This window comes from Heterocephalus glaber, unplaced genomic scaffold (assembly GCF_053883595.1).
Source record: "Heterocephalus glaber isolate CG9 unplaced genomic scaffold, H.glaber_assembly_v1.0 deba00001472, whole genome shotgun sequence".
NCBI classification, from domain to species: Eukaryota; Metazoa; Chordata; class Mammalia; order Rodentia; family Bathyergidae; genus Heterocephalus; species Heterocephalus glaber.
Genome location: NW_028258315.1, coordinates 32,346,388 through 32,364,030, shown reverse-complemented (window position 1 = coordinate 32,364,030; position 17,643 = coordinate 32,346,388). Strand labels below are relative to the sequence as shown.

The 17,643-nt window shown below is 43.2% G+C and overlaps 1 protein-coding gene across 1 annotated transcript; it reads left to right on the top strand.

The window, feature by feature from the left end:
* Nucleotides 1-10,203: 10,203 nt before the first annotated feature.
* Zp4 (zona pellucida glycoprotein 4) lies at nt 10,204-17,118 on the top strand. The gene is made up of 12 exons (XM_021266364.2): nt 10,204-10,447; nt 10,711-10,832; nt 10,911-11,010; nt 11,898-12,053; nt 12,759-12,943; nt 13,427-13,524; nt 14,251-14,381; nt 14,561-14,750; nt 14,817-14,961; nt 15,411-15,489; nt 16,667-16,783; nt 16,971-17,118. The coding sequence occupies exons 1-12, from the start codon at nt 10,222-10,224 to the stop codon at nt 17,072-17,074; spliced, it is 1,653 nt and encodes a 550-aa protein (XP_021122023.1). The 5' UTR covers nt 10,204-10,221; the 3' UTR covers nt 17,075-17,118.
* Nucleotides 17,119-17,643: the final 525 nt, after the last annotated feature.

Here is a 17,643-nt window from a genome sequence, read left to right as displayed (position 1 = left end):
TTTCTCCTTCATTTCAATCCACTGCTAAGTTATCTATGCCCCAGAGCATGAAAATGCAGTGCATAAATCAAAAACAAGTCAGTTTTTCCTCCCATGCTGTTGCAGAAATATCAATTTGCCACATCATTTAACAGCAAAGAAGAAAGCTCCAGATGGGATCAGGGGAAGCATGAGCAATGAGCCTGAAAACATGGAGGGAAAATTTGGAATTTCGGACCAAACTGAATTCCTCACAGATAGGGGAAATATGTTAACATGTATTGCCTTAGTTACTTTTCTCTCATTGCTGAGACAAAATACCTGACATCCAAAGTTAAAGGGAGGAAAGGTTTATTTGGCTTACAGTTCATAATTGGCTGGCTCCAAGGCAAGGTAGCATGGCAGAGGGGCAACAGTTCATGGTGGTAGAAAACAGCAAAAGCAACAAGGGACCTTAACAGTCTTTCTGCTCCTTTTATCTTATTCAGATTATTTAGGGTGGTAGCACTCACACCTTTAATCCTAGTGCTCTGGGGGCTAGCATTGCACCATGAATCACACACTCTGGATTCAGCTATCTCCAAAATAGCCCCACCTCATTCTCATGAGACTTTGGGGGGACATCTAAACACAAGCCATAACATGTATAAAGTGTAAGATAAGAGGTGCCTCCCATCCTCTCTCCTATAGTCTGTTTCTATTTCAATTGTATTTCCTACTAATTCTCCCCCCATAACTAATCCTCTTGGGCTACATCAGCACTGCCACTGTCAACTTGTTTCCTTTTATTTGTTTTCACCACTCATCAATGGCTTCCAATGCCAAGATAATATTAAGCCTCCTTACCTATCTTGGCAAACATGAATCTAAGTTTTTTAACTGAACAGCAGAAAGTCATATGCACACACCATCAGAGGACACAGCTGCAGGAAGCTATTAGTTTCTATGGAACAGTCCTTAGGCTAGGATGTAGGAGAGCCAGGTGCTAGATACATATAAGATTTGATACAAGATCTAATTTTATTCATCCCTGTGCTCCCACCCCCAGTCACTGAAACAGGAGAAGAACTGGAGCTATGTCACAGCCAAAAAATAGGTCACCTTTTTACCTAGTTATGGCCATTCACAACGCAACCCTAAACAATCAAAAGTCCTAGTTCTTTCTCTCAATTTTCTCCCAAATACTCCCAACCAATCTGAGCAAAGCCAATGAATCTCTATTTTCTTGTATAAAAATAAGAAATCCTTAAATTTTTTTCCAACTCTAATAGTCTGTAGATCTAAGATTTTATTTACTATTAAGATATTTAGATTTATTGTTTTTGGTTGTATTATTATCTCTTCTTTCAATTGCTAACACAATTATAACATATAATAGATGCTTCTCCCAGGAGGAAGTTTGACAGATATTAACGAGATCATTTTGTTAGAAATGGCCAGATCTTCCAAGATTAAAACTTAGGCATCATGAAAATGTTCCTTAATGGCTTGGACTTTGCTAGTAAGCTGAGCACCAAAAGTCCCCCTAACTCTAAGCACGGCAGAAGAACACAGCTCAGTATTTACTTGAAGCAAAAGTCTTTCGAAAAATTCCATCTTAAAAATTTCTAATTTTCAACCCTCAAGAAGCAATTATTTTACCACCAAAGGGCTGCCCTTTGTCTCCTTAAATGAAGGGAAATGGACAATATGTCACATGGCAGCCCAACATGATTTAAGAAGAAAGAAATGAAATGATCAACAGTTTCAGTTTTCAATTTGAAAGAAAAGGATGATATGTGATAATCCTGGCATGTTCTTCATTTTCTGCTTTAGGAAAAAATAAAGGGTACTTATGAGAACTGTCCTTTGTTATTAAAGTGAAATGACTGCTTCAGTCCTTTTAAATGTTTTGTAATATTAATTTTCATTAATGACATTTTTAATATATTCTGTGATAAATCGCTGCCAAAGTCCTGCTCTCAGCAGCATGGATGTGTGGAACTGTAATAAGCATGACCTCGGTCTCATGCACAGATTGGAGCCATTCATTACCCAGTGCTGTGGCCAATTTGCATCTCTGATCTACAGGCAGATTTCTCCAGTTGTTACCTAAAATTGTCCTTGCAACCATTTGCATCAGTTCTGGATATTTATGCATGATAACCTACCTTTACAGGTAAGGAAATATGGAGGAGTTTTGTGCTCTCCACCAGAGAATATCAGAGGAGGACCACAGTCAGCTCCCAGGGAGACTCATACTAAAAAGCTGCACATGACTTTTTATACACGTGGCTCCCTCAATCACAAACAGCAGCCTGAAAGCTTGCTGTCAAGAAGCCTCCACTGAATTTGGAGGCACTTTGCTTTATATTTTGTCAAGACCAAGTAATTCTGATGCCTCTGTAAAACTAAGGCTTTGAAGTTCACAAGGAAAAAAAACACCTTGAACAGATTCTGTTGCTCTGATTTTTACCTATCACTTCTCTCCCACATGAAGACAGAAAGAAAAAATAGAGTGAGAAATGAATGGGAAAAAAAATATTGGGAAGACCCCAAATCACATGCACTGATAAAACATGAGCTCCTGGCTATTCTTATGGGAAAGGTATAGAAACTTTTGAAATTAGTTTGTTTGTGATTTCATAGTTTCATTCATTCATTTATTCATTCATTAATAAATATCCATTGCTAGGGAATGTGTGTGTGATTAATTATTACTCAAAGAGTATCTTATTATCTATGAGACCAAGTCTGTTTACTCTTGTACCCTGAGTCTAGTACAGTATGTGACAGAGTGTATTCTGTGAAAGAAAAATAGAAAGCAAGAAAATTAAGATAGCAGAGAGCTAAGTTTTCTTCCAAGTATCTTAGAAAATACTGGATCAAGGGTAGGTGCTCATGAATGTTATTTGTTCGTACATGTAGAAGAATAACTGTTCTTTATTGAAAGCGTTGGATATACTATATTACTTGAACTATTTGTGTTTAGACTGGATAAATATAACTTAACACAAAAATTTTATATTTCTATTGATATTTGCTTAGAGAAAAATGAACACAGAAACTACTCATTATATGTGGGGGGGTTTTCTGTGTACAAATATGCTTTCACAAAATCATTTCTAGTACCACTAGGGAAAGCTGTGAAGAAGATAAAAAAAGACTTTAACTGAATGACAAGAAGGTGTCTGCCTTCCAAGAGGGATGTAGGGCAGGAAGTGGCAGGGGCTGAGGGGCATTGAGTTAGAAGGGACACATTTTACAGCCAAAGAACCTATAGTTACAGAGATCTAACCAGAAGTTGGAGCAATGAAGTTGTTCTGATGTTCAGGACCATGAAGAGGAAGTACTGGAGTCCTCAAGAGGCACAGCCTCCCCTGGGCCAGCCTGGCCAGAGAAGTCTCCACAGTCATGCTTCAGTTAGATTTGGCAAAGAATAAAGCTAAATGAAATAAATACAAAGAAGCCAAGCAGGAGAAAACAAGTAAACAAAACAAGAGAATAGTCCCGAGGAAAAAACAGGTGACAGCACAAGGGTGGGAGAGGTCAGGGTGGGCTTGAGAACCTACAGAGGGCTTCTCTTTGACTAGACATTTGGAGGAGAGAGGCAATGTAGGGTGCACAGGCACTAGCTTGATGGCAGAGGACTTAGGTGGGCATGCCAAGGAGACTGGACCTTATCCTGAAAATAACAAGATGTTTTGTTCACATGCTGACTGCTATGGTTTGGATCCCAGAAGGTGGCTTGGTCACCAGCCATTGTATAAGGTGGTACAATTTATAGGAGGTAGGGCCTGGTGGAAGGAAGTTAGGCCATTGAAGGAGGCCTCTTGAGAGGGATATTGAGACCCTAGCCATTTCTTCTCCCACTTTGCCTCCTGGCTCCATGAGGTAAGGAGCTTTGCTCCACCACATGCTCCCTACCATAATGCTCTGCTTCACCATAAGCCCAAAGTAACAGGGCCACACAGTTATGGACTCAAATTTCTGAAAACAGGAGCCAAAATAAATCTTTCCTCTTTCTAAGTTGTATTTTGTTGCAGTAGCAGTAAGCTAACACTCTGAGGCAAACAAAAATACAAATGGGTAGCAAATATGTGTAGGCCTTGCAAAAACAGCTTCCTCTAAATCATGGTTGTAGACCATTAAATAATAGTCATCAGGTGAAAGAACCTTGAGTGTAGGCACTGAGAACAGTCCAGTATTTGACACACTGACACATTGTTATCACTACCTGTGGCACATGCCCAGGCAGACTCTGTGGGGTGAGTCAATGTGAGCTAACATTTCTCATGAGGTTATGTAAAACAGAAAACCATGTCACTAGGGTTCATGGTGGCTCCATGTGTGTACATGTAGCTGTGACAGAATCAGGCAGACTTTCCTTATTGAAAAGCAGAAACCCCTAAAGGAAGTGCTGAAGACACATGCACAGTCAGAAATAAATTTTGTTTAAAATGAACCATTTAAGAGTAACAAAAAAAAAAGAAACATATCCAGAGTTCCACCATCCAACAAGTACTTTCTGTGCCTGGGACAAAAGTGATCTGGACAATATAAATGTGATTATGACCCATCTTCAAATTCCTTACAGTCCAAGAAGGGGAATGGGGCCTAAGTATTAGCTGCCCCCAAGAAGAGCACAGATGGAGAGCTAGAAATTCAGACTGAGAAGGAATGACATCCAGCTGGACACCAGGACGCTCTCCATGGACAGAAGACCTGGAGAGCTATTGGGTGGCAGCGGCTCCAGCTAGAGTAGGATCAGGGTCCCCTGGAAGGTCCTGCAACTAAAGTACTGGGCTCTGTCCTCAGAGTTTCCAACTGAGTAGGACTGGAGTGAGGTCCCAAATCTGCATTTCTAATAAGTCCTCAGATAATACTGATGCTACTGATGGTCCAGGAACATTTCCAGAACCTGTATACCAAAGGAAAGTCAGGAACTGCACCCAGAGAGAGGAGGTTGTGGGCCTCCCACAATGAAGAAATCATGGACATAAAGGTACATGCTTGGAAAGGCAAGTCCACATACTTGTTATCAAGTCAGGGTAAGATATAAGGTACATAAGATACCATCAGGCACATCAGCCTTGGTGTATTAATTATGCAATTTACTCCTGTTAGCTGAGAGCAGTTGCATCAGAACATAGCAGTGTTCAGCATTAAGTCAATAGTCATCTTTCTTCCTAAGTCTTTTACCCTTGAACTATCTTAGCTTACTGGGTCTCCCCACTCGCTGAACTCTAACAACCTTTAGTACCAACCTATTCAACCACGAGGTACACAACTGAGCCTTTCTTTCTAAAGGAAAACAAATTTTAATATCTCTTCAGTTGAATCAAAGCCAGGTTGGGAATTTTTACAAGGAAATGTACACTATTTTCACAAGGAAATTCATCCTTTTTAAAAATGTCCAGTCCAAACAAAGATTGGCTTGGCTGATGTAAGTTTACAATAGTCTGCAAGATGTGATAGGATGAATCATACCCCAGTCAACACACACACATGTGCAGATAAGTTGAATTTCTAGATCTCAGTACCTGAGAATGTGGCCTTATTTGGAAATAGGATCTTTATCAAGTAATCAAGTAAAAATGAGATCATTTGGGTAGGGCTTAATCTATATGACTACTATCCTTACAATAATGGAAATTTGAACTTAGAAACAGACACATACATAGAGGGAAGATGACAGGAAGACTCACAGGGATTGTAATGTGTGAAACAGAAAATTAAAAGGATGGGTTCATCTCCAAGCCAAGGAACACAGGACAAGGAAGTGTTCTCCCCTACATGCTCCTCAGTGAGCATGCCATGCTCATATCTTGATCTCAAACTTCTCACCTCCACAACTTTGAAACTATGCATTTCCTTTGTTTTGAGTCACTCAGTCCATGGTACTTTGTTAGACAAGCCCCATTACATTGAAACATAGAAAATGATTCAACACACACTCACCATATGTTGACATTCACCATTTTAAATAGTATATCCACATGTTATCCTCTGCCTATTAAGTGGTCTTTATAATCAGGCTAGTGACTTTCATTCATTCTCAAGTCACAACTGCATGGAAAGATTTGTTTTGTATTGTTTCAGGCACATGATAAAGAAGGACATTTTTCCCGAGGTTCCCTAATTCTTTGTATTACACATATAAAAATAGTTGTTACTATTCACCTCCAAGTGAAAGGCCAATGAATGCTGCAGCTGGCACCTGCTAATCCCAGGTCTGTCCAGCTGCCAATCAATCTGGCCATTAACTTTGTTCCTTCTGCCCACATTTCTTGCTCTAGGATGGAGGAGTAATTTACACAGGCTTGAAAAAAAAATCACAAGTGGGCAGGGAGCACACTAGGGCCAACTTGCCATGTTCAACAAGCTATAAAACGAGTTGCTTGAAATCATTAGAGTTAGGGCTTCCCCCCTCCTATTAATATTTTAAAAGTCAGAATTAGAAGCTATAACAATTATTTGCTTTAATAACAGTAAAGAGATGTTGAGAGGGACCTTACTGGTTTATGGTGCTTAAACTTACTGTTACCTGCTAAGACCACATGTTTACCCACACAATGTAGACATCAAAGAGAAAGACCTGCCTTTAAGTAGATACACATAACTAGGGATGGAGGGTGGGTGTTCATGAGAAAAGAGATGTTCTGTAGAGGCCAGAAGACTCTTATCATTAGACGCCCATCCAAAACTTCTTAATTTTAGCACTTTCTTCAGCAACTTACTCCCCTCTTACAAAATTGTGTATCTCTTCTTCCGTTGAGAGAGAGATAGACAGAAAGACAGACAGACAGAGATTGAGATTACTATATTGCTGAAATTCCTCAGAAAGTCCAAGTAACTATTCAGCTGGGCCTCATCCTACCTGTGATGAGAAAGGATGATTTCCATCATGACGGACCTTGGGCTAAAGGGAGGGAGGAAACAGGAGAGAAGAGAGAAAATCAGAACAGAGTGAATGGCATATAGCCACCACAGTAGCACCTGAGAGTGGGTTTTGTGGCCCTGGGCAGAGAGAGGAATTGAAAGGAGAGACCCATGATAGAACTCATCATCTCACCAGTAACTCCAGATTACCTTTCATTCTTGCTTCTTGCAGAGGAAAACCATGGAAGCACTTGTAGTACATTGAGTTTGGCATCTTCCTGCAGAAGAGAAGTGCCCTGATTTCTACCACATGCTGAGATCAGCTGGCTGCTTCTTAATTACTGATTAGCACACACAATGATCTAATTGGTCCTCCATATTTGGGGATAATTTTGATTATTGCTTTTTCACACTTTAAGGGGAATTCCTGGGGCCTATTTCAGCTGGAACCTCCTCTTCCAGTTAGGGAATGCTGCTCCAGTGACAGCAGGGCAACCACTGTAAATTCACAGCTTGAGGAGTCTTCACCCCACAGGCAGGAAAAGCTCTGATACTACTGAACTACAATGGATAGCTAGAGAAAGCACTAGGTGCACCCATATAGCACTAAAGGGGACACCCATAAAGTTAGTTTAGGTATGCCCTTGTTCTATAGTTTAATGGAAATGTTCCAAAGGCCTTTCCCTAGTGGCACAGGCTGCTCTTGTTCTCTCTTCTCAAAGGGATCCTGAGTGGTTGGATCAGTGGATGAGGAAGGGGCAATGTAGCCTTCTATGTGGAACTTCCAAGTACTTTGAAAGTGAAAATGGATATCATAAATCTGCCTATACAATGGATCCAATGATATGGCAGTGATTACTGGATTTGGGTAAGTCTCTACAAGTTATGGAGCTTCCTAATCTGCTTGTAATGGTACTGAGTTTTAAATGGCAGGTGATTCTGATATAAGATAAAGACTAGCACTCACCCTTCCAAATTCAGAAGACAGAGAGTTGAGATAATAGTAGGAAGGACACTTTATGTGTTAAGCTTGGGGCTTCTTGAGGACACCCACACATTGTCACCACATTTTCTTAATCTGAATTTGAATAGATGAGTAAAATAACCACATCCTTGAAAGATGTGGCACGGCATAAAGTCACCAAATTCCAACCCCGTGGCATTACCTTAGGACTCATCTTTGGCCTTCTGCAGCTTCCAGGTGATTGGCATCATACTGGGTAGATTTCCCTACAACCCCATGTCATTGCAGAGCCTCGAGACCAGGATGCTCCTCACACTCCCCTCTCCACTGATCCAATGAGCGTGTTGCTTGGCATCTGTTTTCCCTCAGACTCAAATCACACATTTATCCCCCTGGCAGGTCTTTTTTATAGTAACATGTAGCGAGTGATTATTATGCAATAAGCACTGTGAGAAGCACTGTACACACATTATCTACCAACAATCTGTTACAGTGGACCCTCAAGTTACGACCTGCCTGACATATGAACAACTTGGGTTAAGTTAATGGAAGATTCCTCTTGTTATCCATAGTGTGTACCCAGGTAAACATCCAAATCTCAGCTGTATTGATTTAGTTACATCCAGCCCTGGAGAACCCATCCAGTTCATAAGATAAGGGTCTACTGCAGTTGTGATAACATCTCCCATTTAACCAGTCCATTATATGTCTCCAAGTATTGGCAAAATGCCCACACACCTTGGTTTTTCCACTTTATAAAGCAGCATTAGTAAGTTTAGTTAGGAGACTGAACTTTTAACTCCCGAGACATTTTGTAGATGTCTACTCCTCATATTTGTTCTTATCCATGCAATCATATGTATATTTACTTAAAGGAAAAATACCTAAGGGCTGTGAGTTTGAGCTTGCCATAAAAGAAAGACTCCAGACCAGTGAGGTTTGGAAACTACACTTTCAAGGGGTACGGCCACAGGCCCAGGCACTAACAAAAGTTGATTCACTCTATACTCAGGGTGCAAGGACAAGTAAAGCATAATGTCTGTCCTCACGTGCTTCTATTAGGGAAACTGAGTAAGGAAGATGTTACAATTCAATGTGGTTAATCCAGCGGCCAAATAACTGGGATGTGATCCCCCACCCCCGCCCGCATTTTGAGCACCTAACCCAGGTGGAGGGTGTCAGGAAGCTGATTCCCACCTGTGAGAGCACAGAGTCCACATACTCTCAGGTTTGATTGTCACCACGTGGTTAAAGTGGTCACCCAATTTCCCCGGAAGACACATCTACGTGTTCTCTTTCATTAAAAAGAATCAGAGATCCCTGGCTACATAATCTGGGTGCTTTAGCCGGGATTTTTAGTCAACTCAGGAAAACTTTTCAAATGATAAATGTCAGGGTAAATGCAATCAGATGACTTTTTGGCGACATTGGTGGAAAACCAGGGAAGCCGATTTCCAGACTCTTGTCTCATCTCTGCTCATCCCTAAATCTCTCAGGAATTCTCAGCAGCCTGGTCAGACACTGAGCTAAAGAGAGCCCAAAGCAAATACCTTGTGTTCTATGACAAAGAAGACAAAAGTGTGGAAAGTGAACAAATAAGAAACCTCAGTGTCTTCACTGAAAATGCCCCAGATAGAGGAAAACACTAAGTTTAAGTAAATGCAAGAAGCAGAGCTAGTTTGGGGAATTGATGACCTATCCGCATTTCCCCCCTCTTTCCTTGTAGGTTGCCTGAAAGGACAATTGTGGCAATTAAAACTTTGAAATTTGTCAAGAAGAGATTTCTCTTCTGAGCCTCTCGGAACTAGGAGGTTAATGAAGTCAATTATTTCTCAGGAATCAGGTTTAACTTTTTCTGAGCTTTCAAGTCAGAAACCAACTGTTTAGTGACTTCTCATGAAAGCCTAGAAGAGGAAAAAGGACACCAACTCTCACCCAATAATGTTGGTTGAGCCCTTGTTGTCTGGCCAAGAACTATGCTGGGCACTTGATAGGGAATCTCTCACTCAAACCCTCACTGCTGCCAGGAAACATTCTTCCCTGCTTACCAAAGAAAAAAACCAAGATTCTGAGAAGTAGTAACTTACCAGAATCTCATCATTGCAGATGGCAGAGCTGGAACCCACACCCATATATGCCAATTTTTACAAGGTCTGAATCAGGAACCTGGCACCACACAAGTGAACCTGAGAAAGCCTTGGTTACCTAGAAGAAACTGCATTTTCTCTGGGCTCTGAAGATGCCCCTGGATTGTACTAGTTAATGTGACACAGCTGCAGCCTGTGCCCTGAAAGTGGAAGAGCCTGGAAAAACTGCCCTTTCCAAAGGCACTTTGCCTGCAGGTGTTAAAGGTGCACACCTGAAACCAAGCCTTCTCTCTGTATATAAGAAAATCTGGTGCTAGGGAAGACTGGCTCATGGGAGAAGAGGAGGGAGACTCACAGTCAGCCGGGACTCCTTGTGGCACCATGTGGCTCGTGCAGTGCATCTTGCTCTGTTTCTCCCTGTCATTTGTCCTGAGTGGTCAGCATATGCTGAGCACTCCAAGTGAGCCCGGTGTGCTCCATTGTGGGAAGCAGAGTTTCGAGTTCACTGTCAACCTTCTCAGCCGAGACGGAATGCTGCCTGTGTTCATAGCTTGGGGTAGGTTTGTCCATTGCTGGTTTAGCCAAGACCTCTGCTGCCGAGAGCTGCTGTCCAGCTTTCTGCTTTGATATTTTCCTTCTTTAAGGACCTCTGTGGCACCTGTCTGCAGACCAACCTGAGATAGACCTACCTCTAAAGCTCTCTCCCATCAAGTTCCCCTTATTGACAGGTTCAGGGGTTTAGAGGCTTGGCTAGCTGTCCATTCCCTGCACTGGTAACCAGGCTGATTGACCACTGGTGCTTTTGACCTCTCCCTGCAGACCACCAAGGGCTTCCACACAGGCTGCTGAACAACTCTGAGTGTGGCATGTGGGTGAGGGAGGACCCTGGTGGCTCAGTGATATTGGAAGCCAACTATAGGGGCTGCTATGTCAAGGAGTGGGTAAGTAGGACTCAGTTGTTAGAACACTGAGACCCTCCTACCAGCAGCCAGGCTGACTTTCCAGGGCCATCTTTTCAGGGCTTTCACTACATCCTGTCGATTGGGGTGGAAGAGGCAGATGCAGCTGGACACACAGTGCTCACGAAGAGGCTACTCAAGTGTCCCATGACTCTTCCAGGTAACAGTTAAACTTTAGGCTCTGGGTGAGTACAGCTACCTTGGTGGGAACCTCAGGCCTCCTGCTCTTTCTGCAGTGACGCTTGACACTCAGAAAGGAGTGGTTCTCCCAGCTTTCTTCTAAGCAGTGGGAGGGCAGTGTGGCTCTACTTGTGTCTTCCTAATCACTACCAGATGCTATAATGACTAGCACTGGCCATTGCAGTCAGCTTGCTATAGCCATTCATTCCCGAAGTGCTGGATTTCAAACAAGAATTAGCCCAGGACTAGGAGCCCTTGCCATTGGGAAGGACAAAAAAAAGGAGTTGAGCTAGCAAGGAGACTTGACAAATATCCAAGAGAAGCTAGCTCTGCCTCCTAGACTAGGATGCAAGTCTCCTGCCTCCCAGCTGGGGCTACTTGATCCACTACCTGGGAAATTAGCAGGAAGGATAATGCCTACCCCACATCTATGAGCCCACCTCACAGTGGGAACAGATTTGAACCTGGAATTCACCTTCCTTACTGCCCGGCTACTCAAAATTGTCTGGATGGGTGATACTGCTAAAATGGAAGTCACAGACCACCCTACATTTTGTGAAGAACATAACAAGTTATCTGTAGGTAACTTGGGTCCATGCGAAAGCTTGAGAAGGGTCCTCATGGGAATGAAAGTAAGTAGCCCCACTATTTCTACTGGTCTCTAGGTATCCCTCCCATCAAAAAACATATTTCAGAAGCCCCTTTACAAAGTGACTTCATATTTACCTAGCCTTCTATGATTTAACCTCCACCATGTAATGTGAGCAGACCTATTGCAAATATCTGTCTAGGCATTCAATGCTGAGGCTTAGTGACAAAACAGCCTTCTGCTTCCTGGCTTGAGCTACTCTTCTTTTCTGCATCCAGCTCAAGATGCTCCAGGTGCTGACCTGTGTAATTCCATGCCTGTGGAGGACAGATTACTGTGTGTGTCTCCTCCAACTTCTCAAGGAGACTGTGAAGAGCTGGGCTGCTGCTTCAGCCCTGCAGGAGAAGCCAGTTCCTGTTACTATGGAAACACAGGTGCACTGTCTGAGCCAGCTAAGGAAAATCCCCAGTTATTACTTGTGAAACCCAGAGGAAAGGGGATGGATTTGCTTAGAAGGCAGACATTAAGTAACTGGAGCCTCACATATAAGCAATGTCTCCTAGAACTTTTGGACTCTAAAGAATAGAGCTTTCTACAGCCTTCCATTGTCTTCTCTCCTACACTCTATACACAAAGAAAACTCCAGAAACTTAAGTCTCTGTGCCAGGCATCTTCTAAGTGATGAACCCCCCTCCCCTGATAGCTTTAGTGGTTGACTATCTGCAGCTGTTTAGAGCTTTATTCCAAGGCGCCCACTTTCCACAGGTCCTGAATCATGCTGCAAGGCTTTTTAATATAAACTCCCCCTAAATGAGGAATTATATGTCACACTCTCAGGTCTGAAATCTAAGGCTAATCAGGTGCTACTATCCCTGCCCTATAAATGAGGCTGAAGAGAGGAAATTAATCCTTTGCCTTGGGTTACACACCAGGTAGAAGAGGCAAAATTCTAGTCAGTCCTGGTTCTGAGCCTTAGGTTAGCTGCAGACAGCTGAACTTATTCCCATTTTACCAGTGGAAATACCAATAGTTATGGGCAGGGAGAGGGGGTGATCAGAGCAAGGAGGTCATTGGACTTCTGTCCACTGACCCAATCACGGGAGTGATGATTTGCCCTCCTTGTTCCTCTGGTGTTGCAGTGACCTCACATTGTAGAGAGGGCCACTTCTCCATTGCTGTGTCCCGGGAAGTAGCCTCTCCCCCACTGCACTTGGATTCTGTGCGCCTGGTCCTTGGGAATGACAGCGGGTGTGAGCCCGTGATGGTAACCAGTGCCTTCGTCCTCTTCCGGTTTCCATTTACTTCCTGTGGGACCACAAGCTGGGTGAGCAGGACAGGCTGCCTTTGGACTTTGTGTCTGGCTCTAGAGGTCAGGAGGGAAGATCCCAGAGATGAACAAAAGAGGACAGTCCTGACACCTGCTTGAGGTGTAGGGCATTGTCTAGGGCGAAAGAACACCTCAGCACTGAGAAACTTTTCCTGTCCATTCAGCTGAGGCCATCATGGATGTGATTCAGTTGCCACTTGCTCCCAATTTAGAAGGAAAAATAGAAAACAGGTTCTTTGCCCTGCACTGTTTGGGAAATTGGGAGGGTTGCAGACTGCTTTCACCCAACACTCAAAGCTCTTCCCCATTCCTTTCTTCACAGTAAGGCAAAGCAATAATTCCTGAACTTGCTCTTTCCTGTGCTCAGGGATCAGGAAATGTCTCACACAATAGTGTCCCGGAGATCTAGATCAAAGCAAATTCAGGGAAGTGGCATCTGGCTAGCAGGAATGATTGACTCCTCTTTACCCACTCCTGCAGGTCACTGGAGACAAGACAGTGTATGAAAATGAGTTAATTGCCAAAAGAGATGTGAGAACTTGGGGTCATGGCTCTATCACTCGTGACAGCATCTTCAGGTAAGATCTTAATTAACCTAACACTGCAAGGGCAGAATGATGCCCCCCCTTTCATTGCTGGCCTCAACTTGAGTCTGTATCTGCCACCAACTTGATCTGTCTCACACCTACCTGGACTTCTGCTCTTCCACCTGGTTTTTCTGTTGCTCATTTTGGCCTGTCTTCTACTGCTATGGTCTGAGCTGTAGCCAAAAATCTCTGAGACCTTACTGTGGCCAGATCTCACACTTAATTTTCCCTTGTTTTTGCATCAATAAAGTTTCCAATGTGACCATAACCTTCAGGCCCATGGTGAGATGGTTCGTGTGTCCCTCTCCAGCCTGATTCTGACATTGTCCCCAGCTGACTGTTCCCCAATCCCAGGCTGCTTCCTCTTTTATGACACTTCCAAAGGCCTTGAGTTCCTTGTCACCTACATATTCTGTTCTAGGTCAAGTGTCCCCTCCCGCCTGTACCTCTGTGTGGTCCCTACCATTCTCCTCCTATGAAGTCACCTGTAAGATGTTCCCTGACCTTCTCTACAGTAGACACCTGTTTCTCATGGTACCATGTTTATTATATGGTTTTATCTCTAACTCATGTTCCAATTTATGTATTGGTCTGACTAAAATACAACTTCCACAAGACCAAGGACCACGTCCATCACTTAATGTTGCTCAGGGGGTAAAATCAAAGCATTTGTGTCTAACCCACACAAGCTAGCAAGCTAAAACTATTTTTCCACAGGCTTCGAGTCAGCTGCAGCTATTCATTAAACAGTAACACACTCCCAGTTCATGTCCAGGTGTTAACCATTTCACCACCCCTCCCCAAGACCCAGCCTGGACCCCTCACTCTAGAACTTCAGATAGCCAAAGGTAAGACTTTCTTGGCTGGAGCACCCAGCCTGTAATCAAAATCCTCATGTTTCTGGGCATGAAGACCCTAAGCTGTCACAGGATGTGTGTACAGGTGTTTAGGGGGTGAGAGGTGGTTATAAGTGACTTAAAGTTTCTAGCGCTACATTTACCACTCTGACTACCTTGGTTTTGTGCAGATAAGAACTATGGCTCCTACTATGTGGCTAGTGACTACCCAGTGGTGAAGTTCCTTCGGGATCCAATCTATGTGGAGGTCTCCATCCTTCACAGGACAGACCCCAACCTGGGGCTTTTCCTACAGCAGTGCTGGGCTACAACTAGCCCCAACCCCCTGCACCATCCACAATGGCCCATTCTGGTAAAAGGGTAAGTAGTTGTACATCTGTACAAGTCCTTCAAAGAAGCACTCCTGACTCAAGTCTCTTGGCTTAGCTGCCCCTACACTGGAGACAACTACCAGACTCAGAAGATCCCTGTGGAGAGATCGCTGCCATTTCCCTCGCACCACCAGCGCTTCAGTTTCTCTACCTTCAGTTTTGTGGACTCTGCAAGGGCAAAGCAGGCTCTGAGTGGACAGGTAAGATGCCTCTTTCCATGCCCCTTAGCTAGGCTCTAGACTGCCCTCACTTAGGACTACTTCCTCAACCTACCACATCTCAGCCTAGGGGCCATTTATTTTCAAGGTAAAAACTTAGGTTCAAATTTTATGGTACATTTAGGTATACCTTATGATGACATTCATCGAGAATTTGTACCTGTACATGATATATCTTGACTCATATTTTTCCCACTCTCCTGCCCTCTGTTCAACCCCTCCACCCCCCATATCCAGGGGCCCTTTAATGCTGGCTGATGGTACTGTCTTAGTGCAGCCCTTGGTACCAAGGACAGGAATGCCATCTGCCATCTAGACTCTTGATAGAACTAGATTCCTGATAGCTACCTCAACTTCCTGGGGAGACAAAGCAGGCTGGAAAATGGTGGCAGGTGGTACTGTACCATGACCTGAATTCAGTTGTCTCTCAGGTGTTTCTGCACTGCAGTGCATCTGTGTGCCAGCCTGCAGGGATGCCATCCTGCATGGTCACCTGTCCTCCTGCCAACCGTGAGTGTCCCAGCTACCTATTTCTATTTTCTTCTATTGAGCCCATTTCTAACCTTTCTCAGCCTCTAGACATGTGGTTCAAACTGAATATCAATCTCATTAAACCATCTAAGTGCTTACAATGCATTAAAGTGGAGACTAGATTCCTAGAAACAGGTCTTTTAAAATGTATGCTATAAATAGATGCTCTAACCTTGGCTTTTTCCTTTATAAACTGATTAAGCCAGAAACCAGACCAGTCCAGGCTGATTGCTCCCATCCCTATCCCAACCCTCACAGTACTGGGAATTGAGCAAAGGGCCTTAGCACTGAGCTACATCCACAGTCTTGTTTAAATATTTTGAGACAAAGTCTCACTAAAGTTGCCTGGAGTGGGCTTGAACTTGCAGTCTTACTTCCTTAGCACCCCAGAGTGCTAGGATTGTAGGTGTGCACAACTGTTCCTTGCTCATCTAGCTCAATTTAACAGAACCACTGGCTACTCTAGACCCAACTGAAAGCAATCTGCAACATGGTCTAAAGCCTTCTCAGCGGACTGTGACTATAGACCTTGAATATACACTCTAGTTGGTCAGGCCAGGGTTTTCACAGTGCACATGGACTTCTGCCTGGTCCACTGTTACTTGTCTCACCCCTGGGCTGGATTCTTGTCTCACTCCTGGGCTGGATTTATGATCTCTGTGGCTTTAGGTCCTTCCCAGTAAAAGAAAAACTCAAGAAACTCTTTCAGCAAGGCATTGCCTGGACTATTTATCCAGCTCCAATCACGTATTGTACCATTAGTACCATTACTTTCTAAAGGACTAAACCATATAACTGAAAAGTAAAATCAGGATTAAAATGGATCTGTTCTTCCTTCTTGCCTTAACACTTTCCCTGTAATGCAAAGGTAACTGAGTTACAAACATGCAATGGTCAAAGAAAGCATCCCTTAAGAGGAAAGGGTGGTAGTTTAAGGGTTGTTTCTGACATAATCTGTGCCCAAATTCTGGTGACACTGAGGTAAGTGCTAAATAAAAGGCACAAATATGTATTAACACACTAATAGGTTTCTTTGAAGTGTAGGACAGCTCTATGTGTTAAGAGACTGGCCTTGTACCATAACAATCCCTAACCCTAACACCATGGGTGCAAAAATAATAACTAGTCATTTGTTAAAATTTTATCTCTCCTACAGGAAGAAGAAAATCTGACCTGTATTTTCAAAACAGTACTGCAAGCATTTCTAGTAAAGTCCCCGTGATTCTACTCCAAGCTGTTAAGGATCCTTCAGAAAAACCCCGTAAATCTACAGGTGAGTAGAAGACACCACACTAGCTACCTGAACCACCAATCAAACCAAAGCTATGTCCTACCCTCATTCCTATTCCTTGCCGTATTTTCCTCAAAAGATAACATCTTCCTATTGAAGACTGTCAGTCTTTGACACAGACTCACTTGGATGGTTCCAGCATCTGCTAATCTAACTTTCTATATTCTAGGTGCTCCTGTGGATCCCCAGGCTCTGTGGGTGGCAGGACTTGCTGGCACCTTCATCATTGGAGCCTTGTTAGTATCCTATTTAGCTATCAGGAGACAGAAGTGAGGTACTCAGACCAAATGTGTCAATAAAACTAGACTGCAATCCCAGCATGTGCTGAGCTTTTTATTTGAAGGGTAAAAAGTGAAGGTGTTATTAGCCAATCAGATATTGGTACCTCATCTTTCTAGGCTGGGGTGGTACAAGTATGTCAGTGTCTTCTACTCCTGAGTAGATTAAGCATACTGGTAGAATGGTTGACAATTCAAGCAGTACGTATAAGAACCAGGTATCTCAGACTCCACAGGCTTCATAAACTCGAGAGGATAGAGTATAGAATAAAACTTCCATGAGATGAGAGCAACCAAACAATTGTAGAAATAGCATATAGCAAGGGGGCCATGATCCTCCTCCAAGGTGCTGAGGATACTTTAGAAAAGCCCTGTAAAACCTACAGGTGAGTAGGAGAACTTTCTAGACCACTGGTTTCTTAACTGCAAGGTGCCTCAATCCAAAGAGGGCTATATTCCCTAGCTGAATTCAATAGCTCTGCACTTAGCCTTGAACTGGGATTTCCAACCACTTCCTACATGATGCAGATCCTCCTAATCAGAGCATCAAATTTTGAAAAACAA

Bases quoted from the DNA above. Each gene is read 5' to 3' on its own strand.
- Zp4 (XM_021266364.2), top strand. From the start codon at position 10,222: ATGGGAGAAGAGGAGGGAGACTCACAGTCAGCCGGGACTCCTTGTGGC. The intron at 12,944-13,426 runs GTGAGCAGGACA...CCACTCCTGCAG, and splicing joins CCTGTGGGACCACAAGCTGG to GTCACTGGAGACAAGACAGT. The intron at 14,962-15,410 runs GTAAGATGCCTC...GTTGTCTCTCAG, and splicing joins AGCAGGCTCTGAGTGGACAG to GTGTTTCTGCACTGCAGTGC.